The 24,393-nt window shown below is 42.4% G+C and overlaps 2 protein-coding genes across 2 annotated transcripts in view; both read right to left on the reverse strand.

The window, feature by feature from the left end:
- Positions 1-9,364, reverse strand: part of TPH2 (tryptophan hydroxylase 2) — a 91,289-nt gene extending 81,925 nt beyond the window's left edge. Inside the window, exon 1 of the mRNA XM_061639729.1 lies at positions 9,246-9,364. Within this exon, the coding sequence (XP_061495713.1) occupies positions 9,246-9,350 (105 nt within the window). The 5' untranslated portion in view covers positions 9,351-9,364. The remainder of the gene's footprint in view (positions 1-9,245) is intronic.
- Positions 9,365-20,416: 11,052 nt separating this feature from the next.
- Positions 20,417-24,393, reverse strand: part of TBC1D15 (TBC1 domain family member 15) — a 54,626-nt gene continuing 50,649 nt past the window's right edge. Inside the window, exon 17 of the mRNA XM_061639730.1 lies at positions 20,417-21,782. Coding sequence (XP_061495714.1) covers positions 21,579-21,782 — 204 coding nt within the window. The 3' untranslated portion in view covers positions 20,417-21,578. The remainder of the gene's footprint in view (positions 21,783-24,393) is intronic.

Genomic DNA, 24,393 nt, shown 5'->3' on the forward strand with positions numbered 1-24,393 from the left:
CATTCTAAAATTCCTGGTTCTTCATCATATGGTTCCTCCGTGAATGAATCTGTCTTTCTGACATCTCTTTTATAGAATTCTTCAGTGTATTGCTTCCATCTTCCTTTATTTCATCTTGGTCAGTCAGTCTGTTCCCCTGTTGATTTATTCAACATCCCTACTCTTGGTTTAAATTTCCCTTTAATTTCTCTAATCTTTTGGAATAGAGCTCTTGTTCTACCCTTTTTGTTGTTCTCTTCTATTTCTATACAATAACTCAGACCTTGGAAAAGTTACTTTTTTAAACTACAGTTCCCATCAGCCCCAGCCAGCATGGCCACTGGATGGGAGTTGTAGTCCAAAAAAGTAACTTTTCCAAGCTCTGCAATAACTATTGTAATAGTTCTCTTGGTCCCTACGTACTAGTCACTGTATTGTTGTATTTAGGGTTCCAACCATGTTTCTATCTCCTTTTGCTTCTGCTTTCCTTCTCTCTTTAACCATTTGAATAGTTTTGTCATCCATTGAGGTCTTTCTCTCTTTTTAACTAGAGGTATTGTCTTTTTGCATTCTTCCCTGATAATGTCTCTGACTTCAGTCCATAGTTCTTCTGGTTCTGTCAATTAAGTTTAAAGCCTCAAATCTGTTCCTTATTTGATCTTTATAATCTTCTGGGATGTTATTTAATTTGTATTTTAGCATTATGATTACTTTGTTTTCTTCTTTAGCTTTACTCTTATTTTCGATACGACCAGTTCATGATCTGTACCGCAGTCTGCTCCTGGTCTTGTTTTTGCTGAAAGTATGGAACTTCCCCATCTTCTGTTACCAATTATATAATCAATTTGATTCCTATATTGACCATTTGGTGATGTCCATGTGTACAGTCGTCTTTTTGGTTGCTCAAAAAATGTGTTCGTGAGAAACAAATTATTGGTTTCACAGAATTTAATAAGTCTTTCTCCTGCTTCATTTCTATCTCCTAAGTCCCTTTTCCCCACAATTCCTAGTTCTCTGTTCCCTACTTTTGCATTCCAGTCCCCCATGATTATCAGGTTTTGGTGTGTGATCAATTTCTTCTTGTACTTCTGTGTAAACTCTCTCAAATTCCTCTTCTTCTTCATTTGCCATTGGAGCATAGACTTTGATGATGGTTATGTTAATAGGTTTCCTGTTTAATCTCATTGATGTAACTCGCTCAGACCTTGCGTTATAACTCTTAATTTATTATTATTTATTTATTATTTCAATTTATATACCGCCCTTAGCAGAATAGCTCTCAGGGCGGTGAACAAACAAGATAAAATACAATATATCATAATAAAAATCATAAAAACATATACAAACAAACAACAAAAAACACTACAAAAACACAATACGACAAAAATTAAAAATACGGATTAAAAGATTAAAATGGTTAAGAAAATTAAAATGCCTGGGAGCATAAAAAGGTCTTTACCTGGCACCGAAAAGATAAAAGTGTAGGCGCCAGGCGTACCTCTTCGGGGAGGCTGTTCCACAACTCAGGGGCCACCAGAGAAAAGGCCCTAGATCTAGTAACCACCCTCCGGGCTTCCCGATGGGTTGGTACCCGGAGGAGGGCCTTAGATTCTGAACGAAGTGAACGGGTAGGTTCGTATCGAGAGAGGCGTTCCACAAGGTATTGAGGTCCCACGCCGTGTAAGGCTTTATAGGTAAGAACCAGCACCTTGAATCTCGCCCGGAAGCAAATAGGAAGCCAGTGCAGACGCACCAAGACAGGTGTTATATGCGAAGACCGACTGGTCCTCGTCAGTAGTCTGGCAGCTGCGTTCTGCACCAGCTGAAGCTTCCGAATTGTCTTCAGGGGCAGCCCTACGTAGAGCGCATTACAGTAATCCAATCTTGAAGTTACCAGAGCGTGAACAACGGAGGCGAGGTCGTCCCTGTCCAGATAGGGGCGTAGTTGGGCTACCAGACGAAGATGGTAAAACGCATTCCGTGCCACCGAGGCCACTTGGGCCTCGAGTCACGGGGAAGAGTCGAGAAGAACCCCCAAACTACGTACCTGTTCCTTCAGGGGGAGTGTAACCCCATCCAGAACAGGGTTAACATCCACCATCTGAGCAGGGAAGGCATTCACCAACAATGTCTCGGTCTTGTCTGGATTGAGTCTCAGTTTATTAGCTCTCATCCAGTCCATTATCGCGGTCAGGCAACGGTTCAGCACATCAACAGACTCACCTGAAGAAGATGAAAAGGAGAAATAGAGCTGCGTGTCATCAGCATACTGATGGCAACGCACTCCAAAACTCCTGATGACTGCACCCAGCGGCTGCATGTAGATGTTGAAAAGCATGGGGGACAAAACTGACCCCTGAGGGACTCCGCAATGGAGAGTCCATGGTGTCGAGTGATGTTCCCCAAGCACTACCTTCTGGTGACGATCCGCAAAGTAGGAGCGGAACCACTGCCAAGCAGTGCCCCCGACACCCAACTCTGCGAGTCTCCTCAGAAGGATACCATGGTCGATGGTATCAAACGCCGCTGAGAGATCAAGGAGAATCAACAGAGTCACACTCCCCCTGTCCCTCTCCCGACACAGGTCATCATACAGGGCGACCAAGGCTGTTTCGGTGCCAAAACCGGGCCTGAAACCGGATTGAAACAGATCTAGATAATCGGTTTCATCCAAGAGCGCCTGGAGTTGGCTGGCAACCACCCGCTCCAAAACCTTGCCCAGAAAAGGGACATTCGCCACCGGTCTATAGTTGTTTAAATTATCTGGGTCCAAGGAGGGTTTCTTTAAAAGAGGTCTCACTACTGCCTCCTTGAGGCTACCAGGGACCACTCCCTCCCTCAAGGAGGCATTAACCACCTCCTTGGCCCAACCGGTGGTTCCAGCCCTGCCAGCTTTCACTAGCCAAGATGGGCAAGGATCCAGAACAGACGTGGTCGCCCGAACCATTCCAAGCACCTTGTCCACTTCCTCGAGCTGCACCAACTGAAACTCATCCAATAAAGAAATTGTTTTTGCTACATCACTTCTCACTATTAAAGCAACTCCATTTCTTCTTAATTTCTCATTTCCTGCATAAAATATTTTGTAGTTTCCTGATTGAAAATGTCCCATTCCCGTCCATTTTAATTCACTCACACCAAGTATTGATATGTTCCATTTCTTTCTTGACAATTTCTAACTTTCCCTGGTTCATGCTTCTCATATTCCATGTTCCTATTGTGTGCGTCGTAGAACTCCGGACTCTCCTTCCTCATCTGTGCACATCAGCCTCTGGGCTTCCTTTCAACTTTGACCCAGCTGTGTCATTAGTCGCAGCGCTACTCATGCTTGTCCTTTGTTCTTCCCCAGTAGCTCAGTGAGTGCCTTCTGACCTGGGGGTCTTATCTTTCAGCAGTATCTCATGTTGCATTTTGGATACTCTGTTCATAGGGTTTTCATGGAAAGAGGTATTCAGAGGTGGTTTACCATTGCCTTCATCTGAGTCTGGATGCATCTTAGTCTGGTGTCTCAGCTTTGACCATTCCGCCTTGGGTGCCCCTGCTAGGAGTCTAGCCTCTTGGTCTAGACCAGCGTTTCCCAACTAGTGGGCCACCAGATGTTGTTGGACCACAATTCCCATCTTTCCTGACCATTGGCAATGCTGGCTGAGGCTGATGGGAGTTGTGGTCCAACAACACCTGGTGGCCCACTAGTTGGGAAAAGCTGGTCTAGACTCCTGACATTATTGTTCTCAGCTTCTTCAACAATCTTAAAAGCTCTCACCACGTTAAGGTGTGCATCCTAGAGGGGGCAATTTTGTGTCTTAGGGCCAAAATGGAAAGTGGCACAATCTTTGATAAACCAAATGAAAGACTAGCTATGATTTGTTTTAGTTATGTTATGTCTTCAATGTTTGGACAGATCTTCCTCCTTAAATCTTGGAGAACTGGAAAATGATTTGATGAGAGATGTGGGATGGGGTGGCCTTTTGTAGTGGGCAGTGAAAATTTACCCTGAAAGAGGTGTGTTTTGTGGATTTTGCCTTCATCTCAGCATTATCCATATGGAACAATCCTGCCTTACATATTTACGATAGGAAGCAGCAGCAGCAGCAGCAGCAGCAACAAGTGAAGATGGCAGGTACAAGGGGTATATATACCAAACTAGGCAACAGATGTTCAGTATGTCTAGTACCTTCCTTCCAATGTATCATAAGAACATAAGAAGAGCTCCATTGGAACAGGCCAGTGGCCCATCTAGTCCAGCATCCTGTTCTCACAGTGGCCAACACTCCTTATGGAGGAAACGGCTATCAATGGCTATTAGCCACGATGGTTATGTTCTATCTCCACTGCCAGAGACAGTATGCCTCTGAATGCCAGTTCCAAGGAATCACAAATAGGTAGAGTGCTGTAGTGCTCAGGTGCTGCTTTCAGGCTTCCCATAGACATCTGGTTGGCCACTGTGAGAACAGGTTGGCCTGTTCCAGTGGAGCTCTTCTTATGTTCCTATTTTACTAGTGTCAAATTTTGTTTTTATCATCCATTTATTAATCAGTATGTGGATCTAATCCAGCAAAAGAACATGAATCTATTCACAGATTAGCTTTGCTTGATTGGGACATTTTACCATACATGTAACACTTGGAAGATATTGAAAGAATAGTTTTCCTTGAAAGTAACATTGAAACATATAACTGTCTGGAAAAATCACTTCAAAACTTACATCAAAATACACATTTGTTGACAATAAAATCTTCAGCCCTGAATACCCTTTCACAGGAACCTGCTTTGTTTAAAACACAATTAACTCTAAATGTTTAATGAAGTGATTGTTTAATTATATGGATGAATTGCTAAATTGGCTTTCAGAGTTAGCAGTCTATGTCTGGAAACTAGAAAATACTCAGGTTAATATGGAAGCAACCGTGGGATACCTCAGGACCTTGTTCAACATTTATTAATTAGCTGGAGAAACACAGAAAAGATTGAGATGGTGAAATTTAAAGCTACACAATTATTTAAAGCCTGCCTATCAGAAAGATCTTCATGGCATGCCTAAATGGCTGAAACATTCAGAGCAGGCAAATATTTGTTGGAAGGAAATTCTGTAAATGTGGGGACACTACTGAGGAGAATATTACCTGTAGAATTTAGCCTCATCTCTGTTGGAATTGCCACACACAACAAGAGCTTGCTGCTCTTTTTAAAAAACAACAACTAAATTTCCTAACTGCAAGTCAATACAGACAAGGTAAAAGCACAGGCCCTGCTCACAGACTTACAAGCTTACAATTCTAGACCTCAAGGAATGGGGAGGAGCATAAAGGAGAACATGTTCCCTCATACACAGCCCAAGTGTGAGCTATATGGGGTTTTAAAGGTTTTAATTCCGGACTTTAATTTAGCCCAGAAACAAGTTGGTACCTAGTATGCTCTTACAGTGTTGGTGTATTGTACTCCACTACTCTGGTTTCTGCATTCTGGACCAACTCTATTTCCCATGCTGCTTTTCAGGACAATCCCACCTAGTGCATCACAGTAGTCCAGCTAAGATGTTACCAGGGTCTGCACAACAGTGGTGAAACATCTCTTTTGCAGAAAGTGTCATATTTGGTCTACCAAGTGAAGCTGATAAAAAGCACTGATCACAACCTACACGGACAAGACCCAGATCTAGGAACACTCCTAAGCTATAAACCTGTTATTCTGTGGACAGTGTGACAGCCATGCCCATCATGATCAGCTCCATGCTTTCAGCACAGAAAGGCATTCTCCTTTTGATATCCCACCAGCTTGTCCTGTGGTAAATTTCATCCAATTCTGTTCAAAATTTAAAGTTTAAAATAGTCTTTTAAGAAAAAACCAAATCAAATTTTAAATATGCCACAAATATCTCTGTACCTATTCGTCTAATTTAACAGGCTATATCCACTCTGGAGGAGCCATTGTGTCTGCAAATTTCATCTAATTCTGCCAAAAGAGGAAAATTCTATCCATTTTTATTTCTCCATAATAATGGGGGGGGGGCAAAGCTTGGGCTTGTATCCAATGCAGTGCTAATGAGGCATCCTGTCAGCACAAGGATTCTCACCCTGCACCCTCCCCAAATCTGCTCCGGGGCTTGGGGAAAACCCCAGAACAGATTTAGGTGGCATGTGGGGAGATGAGAAGGGGAGAAAGTCCCATTGCACAAGCGGGAACCCTTGCGCTGACAGGATGCTTAAATAGCACTGCACTGCATACAAGCTTTTATTTTTCTGAAGCAGATGTAACCTTAGACCCCCAGCCAAATTGGGCAGCGGTGTTTTCCAAAATGGCAAATTAGGGTTCATACTGAATCTTGTTCTTGGCATACATATCCTACTTCATACCTATATATTTTTCATTGTGTATCTATTACATTGTGAAGAGAGAATATGTTGAATTAGCACTCTGTAGTGCAAACTGATGGGGTACTCAACATCATTTAACTTGAGGGCACTCAATAGGCTGTTTCTATTAAAGTCAATGCTTTCCCATAATTGTATGAAAACTAATATGTGAAATAGATGAAAAATTGTAATATGCTGAAAGCCACTCTTTACAATTGTTAATTGTTAGAAAATTGCAAGTATAATCAAAGAATGAAAGCAAACAAGATAAAATACTTAATCAAAGGATTCTTAGGGCCACATCAAACATGATGAATTTCCTAAACAGATTGCAATTTATTGTAAGACATTATATGCAAAATGCTTGCACATTGTCATATAAGATGATGTAACAAGACTGGAACCCCAATCAGACTGAAACAAGTCCCCAAGATCTGAGGACATGGATCTAATTAGAACAAGTTGTATCAGAGAGACTCTGGGAATGGAAAATTTTTGTCTATATGGTGAGGTGGTCTACATGCTGGATTGAAGGGAAGACAGGGGAGCAAGAATACATTTACTAATTTGTGGTTCAGCTGGTCAAAGGCCCCTCTGCAGGAAACACCTTAAGACACAGTGTCTTCTTGGTGATTTAACTAATGCACATTGGTGATTTCATGGTGATTTAACTAATGCACATATAATGGCTACATATAGAAAATGCAAAGAAGCACACCAAGGGTCATGTCTGGGGCAACCAGGATGGCTAAACCTACCTATACTCCTTGCTCAAAGCCACTTGTGAAAGGTGCTACTAGGGGACATTGCTGTTTATATTTGTACACACTTAAATTGGACTCTTAAGGATATTTTGCCTATAAGAACCAATCAGGATTGAAACCAGGTCAGAGAGCCAGGGAAGTGGAAGAACCCAGAAAGAAATCTTAATAAAAAATAAAAATCCCAAGTACAACCATGGACACTTGGCTCCCCTCTCTTCAAACTCTGCAAAATCAAACAGCAGGCACAATCCTGGGTGTCTAAAGATGATGGATTTATTTTCATAATAATTTGCTTTGTATGTGCTTTTATTAGCTGTTTTCTCCTATGTATGTTGTACTAAAGTGTTTAAATAAACCAATCTGTTAATGAACTTTTGACCTGGTGCTGCATGGTCACATCTCCGTTCAAGTGAAATCTAGAACATGCTGTGGCTACTGTTATTGGCTTAAGGAGGACAATACTGTGTTACAATAGTAATAGATTTCCCTGTTTTGGTGCATGTGCATATAGTGTAGACTTGTTGAGATACTGTGCAAGTCTGTCTCCTCAGGAGGACCTGCATATGTAGCTAGAAATTATTTTCATTATCATACCTTGCATACAATATTCTATGTGGAAGATGGAAATTCATCACATTTGAAGAAATTCTAAACTGATAAAACAAACTGGCAGAATTTGACCTAACTCTATCTGTTTAAGTATATCCATTGATATCACCACCAAACAAAAACTGCAAAGGAATACATTATTCCACTTCAACAGGAAACATATCTATTGTATTACCTGAGGGAGTTTCCAGACATTTGCTATCACCACTGCAGAAGCTACAAATGTAGGGTCAAACTAGATGATATGTTTACAAGTCCATTTGCAAAAAAAAAAAAGGGGGGGGGAGGAAGCATCAACCAACAAATCACTGACACAACCAAAAAAGGATTTTTCTAATATGAGAATCTCAACAAAAATTAATGTCTCAAAAAGCAGATAACAGCAAGTAAGTTTCTTAACCTGCATGCTATTGTCAATCCAACAGTAAGTATACGCAGAATTCACTTAAGACATTCAACACTTTGTACTTCATTTAGTGAGTGCGCCATTTATTGACATGCTTGTTCTTATTGTTGCTGTTGACTGTTTTGCTGTCTCCACCATAGAGTTGTCATTATTTAATAAAAGAAATCACGAAGGAAGCTTCATTTCATGAAATTACCTTTTGAATGTACAGTTAAGAAAGAGACACTGAGTTGTATCCAGTGGTGTTGTTCAGTTGGAGGTCTCCCAACCCTCTCAAAGCAGGTTACTGCAGTTGCAGGGGATGTAGTGCAGAGGGGGGATTGCTGAAAATAGGTTCCCTTCTCATTCCCCTGACAGAAGCCTTACTGTCAACTAAGGGACACACTGTTGAATACAACCCATTATTTTCATCAAAACCTTTTATTTTATTATTAAAACTATGTCCACAGAGATCTAAATACTGCAGAAATCTACTTTGGTTTTAAATATCATAATCAGTGATGGCCAACAGTCATCATGCACAACATAGCCATGCATTTCAACAGGGATGGTTCACTTTCCCTCTTAAAATTCTGTAGGTATCACTGGTTTTAAAAGTAAATTGAACACTTCAGTTCTAACTACTCTACTTGGAAGAAAGTCCCATTACTTCAAATGTGCTTTCTTCCAAGTACATATGCTTAGGATCACAGCCTTAGGCTGTCAGAAAAGGCTAGAAAAGTTAGGATTTACAACTAAAATAAAAATCTAATCACAAAGTAGATAATGGAAATTCCAAGGTGGAGAAAGTGAGCTTTCAGTACAAAAGCAGATTAAATTCCACACCTAGGCACATCTTCAGCAGAACTGAAGGGATGTGTGTGAGAGAGAGACAACTTCCCCCTGCAAAGGCTTATGTTTCTAATAAAATCCTTTCTTGATTTTTCATGTGCATAAAAAGTTGTGCTATGGGATTGAAGGGGAGGTGGGGAGAGAACTGATAAATCAGTCCGACCCAACATAACAATAGTCTGAATAAGCAAACCTGTTAAAAGAAAAAGGCTGCATGTGTTTCAAGAAGTTACTGAAAAAGCCCAAAGCTATCTTAAACACATGATTATTTTTTTTTAGATTGAGACAGACCTGGATACTTACAGTTACGTTGCTATGTAGCGGCTGTTCCTGGGGCACAGCTGAATCCAGAGAAAGGCCTCTTCTTGCCCAGTATTTACTAGAGAACATCATCATTGCTGGCTGCATAGTGGCCTATGTAGTATCTCTCTCCACAGCAGGGAGGAAACGGCTTCAGGTCTGCCTACAGAGAGCTGTCCACTGTTCCTGGTGCTGAACAAGGAGCGATCCCAGAGTTTCTCCCTGGTGAAGGTTTTTATACGCCTAGGCAAGAACTGATGAAAGGCTGATTAGGAGAGCCTCGCTGAAGCTGCCACTTTTAAAGCCCTACAGTGGCAGGGAAACATGCTTCTCCACTCACTGTTGTTGCTGCCTTCCAAATGCCAGCATATTAACTAGCAATCTCAGCCTGCTGGCTGCTTCTCCCCGATACACCTTTTTTTCAGACGTTGATGAGCTTTAAATATTAGCTGTATTTGTAAAGTTCAATATATAGTTAGCAATGTGTTTCTTTACAAGGAGCCATCAAAGGAAGACAATACAACAAATTTGGATAAAACGTTACTAGCAGAGTTTGATTCTTAGAGCCACCTGAGCCACCTATATCTCTGGTGCTTCCATTAACAAGCAACATATAAACCAGATCACTCATTCCTGGAGTAAAGATTGCTAATGTTTTAGAAAAGGAGTGAAGGAAAGGGTCAATTTGTGTTCTGTTTATTTGTTATTTTTCACAGTGGCAGTCAATAACTATATTCGATCCCTCCCTACATGTTTGTAGAAACCAATTGATCTGATCACTGAGACTGAGTATTACTGAAGTTGTACACCAAGGCTGTGCCTCCACTACCACTAAAGCTTGACTTCCCATGCTCTTGTTTCAAATATTTTGAATATGTTAGTGAGAAACCTGGCATATTTTAAAATACAGATAAAGAATATTGAGGTTTACCATCTGCCATTAGTAGACCCATGGCAGCCATCTACTGCTTACTGAAGTAGGATTAATCATCTGAAAATGTAAATATTAGTTATTGTATGAGTTATAATATGCATGTTTGTGCAAAATTTCCTTTATTATTGATAGAAATGTAATACAGTCTGCTTAAAAAAAAAGAGATAAATTGAATAGGTTGGATCCAGATTTTCCACGAGCAGCATTCCTGCTTGCGGGGGCAATTTTCACCAATCCCTCCTTCCCATTCCAGGCCCCTGAAAAGGTGCTCTGAATTGTTTGTGGACCAAGAACACTGCTGGATCATTAGGAGTGATGCAGCCCACAGGATAGTATGCAACACAGAATTCTACCAAATGGTTTGTTTCGGGTATTATTTAGGACTAAAATGGAAAAATAAAGAACCCAAACACCAAAAAGGGGGGGCAGGAGTTTGCTAACATGGTGTCCTCCAGATCCAGATATTCTTGGACTCCAGTTCCCATCACTCACGATCAGGGAAAATTAGAGCTGAAGTCCAACAACATCTGAAGGGCACTACTTTGTTTACTCCTGAGATAGGATTATCTTGTGAGACCATGTTCGAATCAGTCTAATCTAAAACTTAGAAATTGTATTGGTTGCTAATTAGTTGCATAATCCTCAGATAGGGCCAGCACTAGGCATGCCCCAACACCTCTATCTGATGCAGGTGGCACGGGGCTTAAAGAGACCAACCTGCCCCACCTATCTCCCACTTTAGTGTGTATACCCTGTGTGCTGTGCACTCATGCCTGCCATCATTCAAGATGGTGGCAGGGCCGTCAAACCCTTAGGGACAGTTCTGCTACCATGTTTGTAGCATAGCACATGGAGCCTGCACACTGATGTGCTGACTCAACAGGTAGGTGGGGAGGATGGGCTTTTAAAAGCCTGCACCCCCTGTATCGGGGGGTGCCTGGGAGCTCCCACACTGCAATCTGCAGCAGCATCGGGTCACTGCATTTTGCTACCCAAAGCTGATGCAGATGGCAGAGCAGGAGCTCCATCCTAAGGAGGGCCCCTTCAGGAGCCCATCTAAGCCACAGGAGCCCTCAGCCAGAGCCCGACCTCACTGCCTGCTGGTACCGGGCCAGTCCTCAGAGAATGAGTGTCAAACATAGCAAAGATTATACCATTCATGTCTTAGTGAAAATAATCAAACTTTCACATCTCACAGAGTTCTTATTTATGATAAAAAACATAAGGTTGTATTCAATGTAGCACTAACTCAGTGCAAGGATTTCTTCATGCACAATGAAATATTCTCCCACTCCCCTCCGTGATGCCCTAAATCTGTTCTTGGGGGCTCCCTCAACCCTCCGGTGCAGATTTGAAGAGGGGTGGGGCACACATGGGGGGAGGAGGGGGAAATCCCATTGTGCTAGCACAAGTATTTAGTTGAATACCACCCAGAGAAAAACCTAAGAGTGTGAAAAATTGTGGATCCCCAAGAAAAAAAGGATTAGCATAACAGGATGGCACATGTGAAGAGTACAAACATCTTAATGTTTTCCATTGTTTGGGTTTGAACTTCCTAATAATATAGATTTCAGCTGCCATTTCAATCCATTTCAAGTCAGAGAAACATGCATGGATTTTAATTTATTTATTGTGCCTCTTACTAGGTTTCTGAGCACCATCATCTGATCACTGAGAGTGCTCTAAGTACTGCTGGTATAAAATGCACCCTGCATCTAAGTTGAATGTTTTTATAAGCCAAACCTTTATGAACTTCACACCTTATTGGATACTCTAAAATATTGCTTCCCTGAATATCGCTGCTAGTATAAGTGGGAGTGGAAAAATTCCAAGTGTGTCTCCCTAGTATTCATTTATAGTGAAACATGCTATATGCTTCACATGCACATTTACTGCAAAATACTTTTGAAACCAAAATATTTAATAAGTTGTTCAGTGTATAAGATAAGGATGTTTGAGTTTTTTTCTGGTTTTTCGTATCTGAGAAAAATAACTTTGCAAGGTGAATAACAGAAAGCACTTCTAATTGATTCAAAGATCTCATCCCTAGAACAGCCTTTCCGCAAACTAGTGTCCTCCAACTCACATCAGCCCAAACCTGATCCCCCAATGGCCAAGGATGAAGGGAGTTGTAGTCCAACATCTGGAGGGCGGCCAGTTGAGAGGCTACCCTAGAATTTACGCTGTGACCTGTGCACACACATAAGGTCTAAAGGACCACACACATTACTCCCATCTAACCTGTGCAACATTGGGGGAAGCTTCCACACTGAGCTGAGTGTTGGACTAGGACCCAGGAGACCAGGGTTCAAATCTCCACTCAGCCATGAAGCTAGGTGACCTTGGGCCAGTCACTGTCTCACAGCCTAATCTACCAAGGTTGTTGTGGGGATTAAATAAGGAGGTGAAGGACCATGTATGCCACCTTGAGCTCCTTGGAAAAAAGGTGGGATATAAATAAAATAAAATGTTAACACGAGCTAGAGGGAGCCCCAGCTGACGAAGCGTCAAGGCCCCAGCTGACAAAGCGTCAAGGCGAGTTATGCAGCAGAGCAAAAAGAAGGTAAGTAGCTCTCATTTATTCCATTATTTAAATTGAAGTAAAACAGCTCAGAGAAATAACTAATAAGGGCAGCCCAAGGTCACCCTGAGCTAGGAGCCAAATCCTGAAAGAACCTATATCTTAGGAGACAGATCCTAGGAGAAGGAAGCGTATAGAAAGCTAGTTTTCAACACCACCCTAGCAGGAAAGCTTCAGGGGACACTGTAAACAAGGCTAAATTCCAGTCGGAGAGAAGGGGGAAAAGGAAACTCCACCGATACATACAGGGAGAGAGTCAGCTGAGTCCTTGCTAAAAAGGGCAGCTTCAGCCTTCCGGAAACACAACCACAAGCTCTGTTTCCCTAGGTTAAAGAAAGGTCAGGCTGTTCTAGGTGGGAAAACAACAAACACAAAAGACTTGCCTGGAAGGCGCAGCCCCTTGCTAAGATTAAAAGCAGCCAAAAGCTTAAACAGCCCCGCCCCTCGCTCAGGAAGGAAGCCTGAGAGAATACTAAAGAGTTAAGCCCCAGCTGATAGCCATCAGCCTCAAGTAACACATCATTGGCTGGCAGCAGTAGCTGGGAGGAACCAGCCACACATATAAAGTCAGAGCACCCTAGCAAGGGAGCCTGCTCCATGAGCTAGAGGGAGCCCCAGCTGAGGAAGCGTCAAGGCCCCAGCTGACAAAGCGTCAAGGCGAGTTCGGCAGCAGGGCGAGGAGGCCAGGGCCCCCCACTCTGCCCGTCTGTTCCCTGACCTCAACTAAACCGCAGTCTCCAACCCATTGACGTAATAAACCTTAAACAAAACTATGCAGGTAAGAAGCCAGCAGGGGTGTGGGGGCTTTCCAGTGTTTTGCACCGCCTGCAGCATGTACGACTATCTGCCTGTTGGACAGAAGTCGTGGGTGTGCTCTCGGTGCAATCAGCTCCTGGCTCTCCGGGAACGACTTCATTTCCTTGAGGCCAAGGTGGCGGACCTGGAAAAGCTGAGAGAGGCAGAGAGGTGTGTGGAGGAGGCCTTCAGGGACGTTATAGCTGTGTCCCACTCCAACGATGATAGCTCTCCTGCTATCATGGACAACGATGGTCTCGGGGAAGGAGAGCATCCAGCTGAGGAAGAGGGAAACGATCCCTTAGAAGGGACCCATTCCTTGGGGGATGAGCAGCTATCCTCTCGTGCCGAGGATATATCTCCAGGAGGTGGAGGGATCCTTGTAGTGGGTGATTCGATCATTAGGAACATAGACAGTGGGGTGTGTGATGGGCGTGTAGACCGCAAGGTGTTTTGCCTGCCTGGTGCGAAGGTTGCGGATATCGCCCGTCGTTTAGATAGTTTGGTAGACAGTGCTGGGAAGGAGTCAGTGGTCGTGGTGCACGTTGGCACCAACGACATGGAGAAATGCAGCCGTGAGGTCCTGGAAGCAAAATGTAGGTTGCTAGGTAGGATGCTGAAAGCCAGGACCTCCAAGGTGGCTTTCTCTGAAATGCTACCGGTTCCACGCGCAGGACCAGCCAGACAGGCCCAGCTTCGCAGTCTCAATGCGTGGATGAGACAATGGTGTCGGGTGGAAGGGTTCGGATTTGTTAGGCACTGGGGAACATTTTGGGACAAGCCGGGCCTGTACAAAAGGGACGGGCTCCACTTGAACCAGAATGGAACCAGACTGCTGGCACTTAAAATTAAAAAGGTGGCAGAGCAGCTTTTAAACTGACTGAGGGGGGAAACCCGACAGGAGCTGAGAAAGGTCCGGTTCGGAATAAACCTCCCCCCTGGGATAAAAACCAAAGAAATGATGAAATTTTAAAAGGGGTAGGCCTAGAAGTAGGCATTGTGAGAGCAGGGGCACAGGATATAAATTCAGAAGAGCAAAATTACCACAGGCCTAACCACAAGTGCCAAAGACACTTGAAGAGAGACACTGCTTACAAGTGCCTGTACGCTAATGCTAGGAGCCTCCGAACCAAGATGGGAGAACTGGAGTGCTTGGTCTTAGAGGAGAGCATTGATATAGTGAGCATAACGGAGACCTGGTGGAATGGAGAAAACCAGTGGGATATGGTTATCCCTGGATATAAACTATATCGGAAGGACAGGGAAGGACGTATTGGTGGCGGAGTCGCTCTATACGTGAAAGAAGGCATTGAATCCAGCAAGCTCGAAACCCCAAAAGAGGCAGACTCCTCCACAGAATCGTTGTGGGTGGTGATACCGTGCCCCAGGAGGGACTTAATACTGGGAATGATCTATCGTCCCCCTGATCAAAATGCTCAGGGAGACCTTCAGATGAGATATGAAATTGAGGAAGCATCCAAACTAGGAAATGTGGTAGTAATGGGTGACTTCAACTACCCGGACATAGACTGGCTGCATATGTGTTCCAGTCATGACAAAGAAGCAAAGTTTCTAGATATTCTAAATGACTATTCCCTAGACCAGTTGGTCATGGAACTGACCAGAGAGACGGCAACCCTGGACTTAATCCTCAGTGGGGACCGGGACCTGGTGCAAGATGTAAGTGTTGTTGAACCGATTGGGAGCAGTGACCACAGTGCTATTAAATTAAACATACATGTAACTGGCCAATTGCCAAGAAAATCCAACACGGTCACATTTGACTTCAAAAGAGGAAACTTCACAAAAATGAGGGGATTGGTAAAAAGAAAGCTGAAAAACAAAGTCCAGAGGGTCACATCACTCGAAAATGCTTGGAAGTTGTTTAAAAACACTATATTAGAAGCTCAACTGGAGTGCATACCGCAGATCAGAAAAGGTACCGCCAGGGCCAAGAAGATGCCAGCATGGTTAACGAGCAAAGTCAAGGAAGCTCTTAGAGGCAAAAAGTCTTCCTTCAAAAAATGGAAGTCTTGTCTGAATGAAGAAAATAAAAAAGAACACAAACTCTGGCAAAAGAAATGCAAGAAGACAATAAGGGATGCTAAAAAAGAATTTGAGGAGCACATTGCTAAGAACATAAAAAACAACAACAAAAAATTCTATAAATACATTCAAAGCAGGAGACCATCTAGGGAGACAATTGGACCCTTGGATGATAAGGGAGTCAAAGGTGTACTAAAGAACGATAAGGAGATTGCAGAGAAGCTAAATGAATTCTTTGCATCTGTCTTCACAGTGGAAGATATAGGGCAGATCCCTGAACCTGAACTAACATTTGCAGGAAGGGATTCTGAGGAACTGAGACAAATAGTGGTAACGAGAGAGGAAGTTCTAAGCTTAATGGACAATATAAAAACTGACAAATCACCGGGCCCGGATGGCATCCACCCGAGAGTTCTCAAAGAACTCAAATGTGAAATTGATGATCTGCTAACTAAAATATGTAACTTGTCCCTTGGGTCCTCCTCCGTGCCTGAGGACTGGAAAGTGGCAAATGTAACGCCAATCTTCAAAAAGGGATCCAGAGGGGATCCCGGAAATTACAGGCCAGTTAGCTTAACTTCTGTCCCTGGAAAACTGGTAGAAAGTATTCTTAAAGCTAGATTAACTAAGCACATAGAAGAACAAGCCTTGCTGAAGCAGAGCCAGCATGGCTTCTGCAAGGGAAAGTCCTGTCTCAGTAACCTATTAGAATTCTTTGAGAGTATCAACAAGCATATAGATAGAGGTGATCCAGTGGACATAGTGTACTTAGACTTTCAAAAAGCGTTTGACAAGGTATCTCACCAAAGGCTTCTGAGGAAGCTTAGCAGTCATGGAATAAGAGAAGAGGTCCTCTTGTGGATAAGGAATTGGTTAAGAAGCAGAAAGCAGAGAGTAGGAATAAACGGACAGTTCTCCCAATGGAGGGCTGTAGAAAGTGGAGTCCCTCAAGGATCAGTATTGGGACCTGTACTTTTCAACTTGTTCATTAATGACCTAGAATTAGGAGTGAGCAGTGAAGTGGCCAAGTTTGCTGATGACACTAAATTGTTCAGGGTTGTTAAAACAAAAAGGGATTGCGAAGAGCTCCAAAAAGACCTCTCCAAACTGAGTGAATGGGCAGAAAAATGGCAAATGCAATTCAATATAAACAAGTGTAAAATTATGCATATTGGAGCAAAAAAATGTTAATTTCACATACACGCTCATGGGGTGTGAACTGGCGGTGACTGACCAGGAGAGAGACCTCGGGGTTGTAGTGGACAGCACGATGAAAATGTCGACCCAGTGTGCGGCAGCTGTGAAAAAGGCAAATTCCATGCTAGCGATAATTAGGAAAGGTATTGAAAATAAAACAGCCGATATCATAATGCCGTTGTATAAATCTATGGTGCGGCCGCATTTGGAATACTGTGTACAGTTCTGGTCGCCTCATCTCAAAAAGGATATTCTAGAGTTGGAAAAGGTTCAGAAGAGGGCAACCAGAATAATCAAGGGGATGGAGCGACTCCCTTACGAGGAAAGGTTGCAGCATTTGGGGCTTTTTAGTTTAGAGAAAAGGCGGGTCAGAGGAGACATGATAGAAGTGTATAAAATGATGCATGGCATTGAGCAAGTGGATAGAGAAAAGTTCTTCTCCCTCTCTCATAATACTAGAACTCGTGGACATTGAAAGAAGCTGAATGTTGGAAGATTCAGGACAGACAAAAGGAAGTACTTCTTTACTCAGCGCATAGTTAAACTATGGAATTTGCTCCCACAAGATGCAGTAATGGCCACCAGCTTGGACGGCTTTAAAAGAAGATTAGACAAATTCATGGAGGACAGGGCTATCAATGGCTACTAGCCATGATGGCTGTGCTGTGCCACCCTAGTCAGAGGCAGCATGCTTCTGAAAACCAGTTGCCGGAACCCTCAGAAGGGGAGAGTGTTCTTGCACTCGGGTCCTGCTTGCGGGCTTCCCCCAGGCACCTGGTTGGCCACTGTGAGAACAGGATGCTGGACTAGATGGGCCACTGGCCTGATCCAGCAGGCTCTTCTTATGTTCTTAACCCATCCTGGGACCTTGGGGTGAAGGACGAGAAAGTACTAATGAAGTGCAGTGTACTCACGAAAACTCCTATAGATGCCTTGAGAAGCTCTCTAACTTGCTATCTCACAGGCAGAGCAATCCAATTCAGAGGAAGTCAGGAGGAGAGGAGCTAGTGGAAGGGGCTGCCATATCCAACTGCCCTTCAAGAGCCATTTGGAAGGGAGGATGCTGGCTGAGCCAGCAGGGTGCAGTGGAAGGAAATGAAATGTGTGTTTCCTTCTGCCAGCCGTTCCCAATGTATTGACCGCTGGGATGGAGGGCCGCAAGACTGAGCTGAATGAGCTCAGGATGCGGCATATGTCCCCTCCCCTCAGTTCCACCCCGACATGTCCCCAGAATGCCCCTTTTTCAGACCTTCTGCCAGCTTCACATACACCAGTCTTGGCTGAGATGGCTGGTCCTCAGCTGAGCCCAGGAGGCAGCCGAGTTCCCTAGTGGCACAAACACCCTTCCTCCTCCACCACTACTACGCAGCATCCAGCAGCCCCTCTGCCCGGTGTATCTAGAAGGTGGATTGTGCCTGTTGCACACCACCCCAATCTCAGAGCTGTTACCCAGGATTTGGTTTCCTTGGAAAGAAGGCCAGTAGAGACTGTGGTGTCTTTATGAAATATGGTTTATTTACACACATTCCAACCAGAGCTTAAGACGGAGGGGTTCAAAGCATCAGTAGTCCAACAGATCTTTCTTTTCCTTCAGGCTTACAGGAGGCACCCTAAAGCCATGGTTCAGGAAGCAGCCTCTCTGCCTGTCTCCAACTCCCAGCATTTCCTCAAGACTCAACTCAAAACACAAGCCAATTTCATCCTGGTGGGGGGTCTCTTCTGAAGAGTTTCAGCAACAATGGGATCTCCCTGATCCAGTTAATGGGCATTTGATAGTCTAATAGAGTAGCCAGGTGAGTTAATGGGTCTAACAAAAGAGACTCATCTAACCCTCTGCTGCAGAGCCCACCTCCAAGTACAGGATTCCAAGTCAGAGGCTGGAAGGGGACTCATAGAAATCATCCATCTCAGCCCAAACGCATAAGTGTCCTTAGACAGCCTCTAGGCTACTTCTGTGAAAGTTACTTATACTAGGTTCTAGTGGACCTCATGTCCAAAACAAAAAAATCACAAACTAAAATCTAAAAGAACATATAGTCATGGAAGCCATACCATACAATCCTTTTTCCCATTCCAGCCACAACACATTTCTGGAATTTATGAAAACATCTAGCCATTCATGAATTATATAATATTCTCAGTATCATAAAATGGCTTTCAAACCTAAGACAATTTAGGATCCCCCCCCAACGTTCCCCTGCATTTAGCCATTAGAGTGTACTAGAAAAAAAATCTTAAATTCTAGTACCATGTACAACATAATGCAGAAACCAAAGCTCTACAAGAAAACAAGGGCAAACCAGTTCAGAAATTATTTCCTGTAAGCAGGAAATGAAAGCCTACAGCTGCTGGGCCTTGAATTGTTGCCATTTGCAGAATGGGTTCTTTAGTTATTAACTGATAAAAGATAAACACACTGGCGATATTAAAGCCAAGAACTGTAGAGATTTCACCTTCTGATTTATGTGCTCATAAAAACTGAAAGTTTTGTCAGTTCTTCCATGTTAATGCAGCAACTCCTCGCCTTTGTCTTCTGTGACCGAGCCCACATATACACATTTGCGATTTACTCACAATAAATTCTTTCTCGGAAAGGTATCTGAGAAAAATAACCCTTTAGAGACAGTGGGTGCTGACTGTCCACTGACAGAAGGGAATCTGTAACCAGAACAGGGATGGAAGCAATTTTTTAAGATCCCTATACACGCCAAAATGAAGCAGTTTTAGGGAGATTGTGGTGTACTGTAGATGAGAGGAGGGCCTTCTGCCCTAGACTGCTGACAAATTCATTTTTACCACAGGACTATCAACATTAGATACCACCCTGCGGCATAATCCAAGAAGAGATAATTTCTTCCTCCTCCTCCCCAGTAGCTAGATCTGCAGGTCACACTAAGCCAAATCATGGCTTAGCACAAACACAGGGAATTCCTAGAAAGTAATACAGACACTGTGCTCCTCCCCTGGACCTCCTGCAGCTGCCCTGCCATGAGGTAAGTCATGGTTTGGCTTAATGTGCCATCCAAACCCAGGCTTTTAAGTTTGCCTTGCCCCATGCAAACCAAAAACTACAACCAAAGTTTATTCTTGGTTTTACAACTCGCTTTTTGTCTAAAGACGACAAACCACAACCTCAGATTCATGCTAAACCAAATCATGACTTCGCTCATGGCAGGTCAGCAGAAGGACAATCATGGAATATAGTGGCACCTTCAAGTTCACACTAAGCCATGGTTTATGGATTAGTGTAGTGTATAAACCAGCTCAATGGGCAGGAAAAAGCATGTAGCTTTTTTTACTGTCAGTACATGGATTAGTAAGCTGCATTGTAAAGAAAGCTTCCAGGAACCAAACATTACTAAACAGCATACTGGGTGCTCAAGTTCTAATGAAATCGGTGAAACTGAAGGGCTTAATTGTGGATACAGTACCACAGATTTCCGGTGGGGCAAAAACATTCAACTTTCTCCCCACTGTTACCATCTGTCAACAGCAAAATGTTGTGCCAGAGGATTAGATAGCACTTCACTGTACACTATACATGTGGGTGCAAATCATTGAAATCCTGAAAACCTTTCTCCAACACAAACCACCCGCCCAAGTTTCTTTTAAACAAGCACATTAAGTAAACTTTGCATTTTATTTCATACTATGTACAATGGTTCTCAAAAAGAAACAAAAACAACTGAATCAATGTCAGATTCCACAGTACTATAAAAAGCCAAAGAATAACATAGTACAAGCTTATAGTTTGCTCATATGCAAGTAGTATATTAAGGACAATGGGCACAATCCACCGTAAGATTCTTCAGTGACCTGCATGGCAGCTTATGCACAAACTAAATGGGAGATCATGCCCAAGATTATTAGTACTTTGCATTTATTTTATTTTATTTTTTAAAATCAACTAGCATAAAAGCAGTTAAAGTTGATTTTTATTTATCAGTTACCATACTATTCAGCAAAGAAACATTAGTTAAGCCAGCAAGAAAGCCATTGCAAAAGGAATCAGATAGAGAACCTAAATATATCTACACGTTTATCCTTATTAAGAAAAAATATTTTTCAAAAATAGCCAGGTTTATAGTTATGTATTAAAATTTGGTCAAAATTGCCTGAATGAACAGCCAAGTTTACTTAGACAAAAATAGATTTATCCTTTAATACTCCTAAGTTTGAATATGCAACTAATTTATACATATGTATAAGTGTAGAGATGTTAACATGTAAAATGTGCTGTTCAGCCATCCCTTGATTACAAAATTCAAGATCAGGGAACTGCACAAATGAAAATCATCATTGCAAATCTACATTCAATCACCACAAATACTTAAGTGTTTTTGTAAACATTTGAGAAGGGACATAATCCTTTCATTTACAAAGCACTGTTTATGAAGTTAGCATCTTTTCATATTGGAAATAGAAGACTTTTGAATCTTATGACGTCCAAGAACCATCCATGCTGAAGACGCATTTATTTCCAAGCCATTCACTTTCATCTGATTCCCACTTCACTAAAGAGAAAAAAAATGCATTTGGCTATAAATGTAATAAGGAATGTTATTGGGTGGGAAAAGGCTACTTTGGTAGAAGAAACTACAAAAATAATTAAGTCATGCTGTAAAGCTTTGATGTAAGAGTATTACAGTACATGATCTGTTTCCCAAATCTTTAAAGCTTAATCAACACAAAATTTTAAATATCCACGTCAAGTGCTTGCAAGAAACAAAACAGGTATAATAAAGTGTCTCATCAAAAATGCAACCAAACAATTGTGCAAGATTCAGTTTGTCAGCACTGTGTGGGGGACTTGTTCAATACTTTTGTTTGTTCCATTGGCAGCAGCAATAGGCTGAGAGATATTTGGATAGGCTGATGCAGGGTGACTTCTGCCACCAGTAGTCTCATCCTCCTCAGTGTCTGAATCTGGTGTTGTTGCAGCACTGTTTTCTAATCCCAAGATCTCACAGACTGCTTGAGGCAATTCCTATAAAAAAAATGTTGCACTGGTTGATTTTTGTTATTGTTGCTGTTCTTTAAAGTTAACATGCTAACTACATAAGTAGCATATTCTTGAATGCATTTAAAGTTTGTGTTAAATATGTCTTTTCTTAATTCTGGAAGGTAAACGTATCTAAATTGAAGTAGTAGTTCTAGGATGACTAAATGTAAATAAGTTTATTTCGGTCAAAGACCAGCAAGTACAAAATAAACAAATTGTAATCATAAAATGCATATTTACAAGAGAAATGATTGGCCATGATTAATAAAACTGATAAAACCTTTTAAAATCTCTGAGTCAACTTTTTCCTGCAAGCAATGGCGGCTACACAGAATTTTGCCACCATACTAGTGACCCGTGGGTCCCGATCTTCCAGAAGTTGGTAAACAGCAGTTGTCTCGGGGCCTCTGCACATTTTGTACAGAGGCAGGTAAATGAAAGTGTAACGCAGATCACAGTATAGGGGGCAATATAATATGACATGGTCCACCGATTCTACTGCCCCAGACCCACAGGCACAGACCCGTTTGTCATAGGGAACTCTCTTATATATGCCTTCCAGGAGCGCTGAGCGAAGTACGTTAAATCTCACGAGTGTAAATGCCATTCTATACTTGGCAATACTCAGATTAGCTAGGTAATCCGCAGGTGCGGAGAAAACTTCGCTAATCCGTAATTGGAATAAGCTGCCACTAAACTCATATTGTTTTGCGCCTCAATATCCATTATTCGTTGAGTGATGGTTTCTTTAGCCTTGTAATAACCAAGGTCTAATACCGCTTTCATAATTCTGTTTTAAATTGTATTGTAATTGTTTTTAGATCTCCTATTCTCTGTACTTTGTGGTTCGTTTTATTGGATTTTATTGGATTTTGTATTAATTTGTTGTTCACCGCCCAGAGAGCTATGCTAGTCGGGCGGTATATAAATTTAATAAATAAATAAATAAAATTGCAATTTGTTACTCATGGAATATTTCCATTGTGATTGGAAGGTATCTGCAAGAGTAAATGGGGCTAAGCCTACAAGAGAAAATATCATCTTGAGCCAGAAGCTGAACCTGTAAATCCAGACACGCGACTCCATTTGAAGAACCCCGACTTCCAGACGTAAGGCTACATTTGGAACACAACCTGGTACACCAAGGATGCTCCTTAGGAATTTAGATTGAATACATTCAAGAGGGGCATAGTTACCATGTGCACAGAGCTGAGAGCCATATAACATCTGGGGAGTAACCTTGGCATTAAACACTTGCATCGCCGAAGAGATGTACTGACCCCCTTTTGAAAAGAAAAAGGCAAGCAGTGCTCTTGCATTTCTCTGGGCATTCTCAACTGCATTGATAATATGCGTTTTCCAGGTACCAGAGGAGTGGAATGTTATTCCCAATTACCTGAAAACTGAGACCTGGTCAATTAAATGATTGTTTAATTGCCAACGGTGTTTTGTCCTTTTGCGGGAGAAAACTAAAATCTTAAGACTTATCATAGTTGATTTCTAACTTTTCTTGCGTATAAAAGGAAGTTAGCGCTCTCAGTAGGCGACGGAGGCCCACCTTAGCTGAGGATAGGAGGACCACATCTGCGTAAAGCAGGACGGAAAGAAATCTGCCTGCCAACTTGGGGGTGTGTGAATTCACCACCACCAGATGATTAAATAGGGAGTTAATGTAAAAGTTAAAGAGGGAAGGGGCAAGTATACATCCCTGCTTAACTCCGTTGAACGTTGGAATTGGGGCGGACAAGTAGCCGGCGCGGTTACATCTTACCCTCAGATATGTTTTACCATAAAGGCTCCTGATTAAAATTAATAACCGCCTGTCAATATTAGTTTCTTCAAGTCTATCCAGAGTCTTCCAGAGTCTATCCCTTGGGATTGAATCAAATGCAGACTTAAAGTCTATGAAGGCCGCATAAAGAGCACCACCAGGAGCGGACATGTACTTTTCCACCAAATGGTGGAGTACCAGTCCCTGGTCGATAGTGGAGCGTCCTGCTCTAAAACCGGCTTGTTCTTTGGCTAAGATGTTTCATCCTCCAGTCAGTCACAGAACTTCACGAGGAGATGACTGGCATAGAGCTTGCTGATGATGCTCAGCAAGCTGATAGGTTGGTAATTTACAGGATCAGCTCTTTTCCTTTTTTTATAAATGGGGATTATAATAACTAAGAATAAGCAGAGGGTGGCTAGCATCCAAATGAGAAATCAAAAAGAGGAGGTCAAAGACCAAGATGCTGGAAAATGGGAACTTTTATTTTTGATAAAACCCAACGCGTTTCAGCCTGTTATCTACAGGCTTTCATCAGGGGATAATAACTTGTAAGATTATAAGACAAGCAAATAGCTTTCTGTACTGTACCAATATCAAAGGTCTCAATTGCTTGTCTTATAATCTTACAAGCTATTATCCCCTGATGAAGGCCTGTAGATAACAGGCTGAAACGCGTTGGGTTTTATCAAAAATAAAAGTTCCCATTTTCCAGCATCTTGGTCTTTGACTTCCTCTTTTTGATTATAATAACAAGCCTCCAATCTTCAGGAATATAAACTGTTTGATCTATACATGTAAATAAAGCTGCCAGAATCGGGGCCC

Source organism: Rhineura floridana, chromosome 8 (genome assembly GCF_030035675.1).
Source record: "Rhineura floridana isolate rRhiFlo1 chromosome 8, rRhiFlo1.hap2, whole genome shotgun sequence".
Lineage (NCBI taxonomy): Eukaryota > Metazoa > Chordata > Lepidosauria > Squamata > Rhineuridae > Rhineura > Rhineura floridana.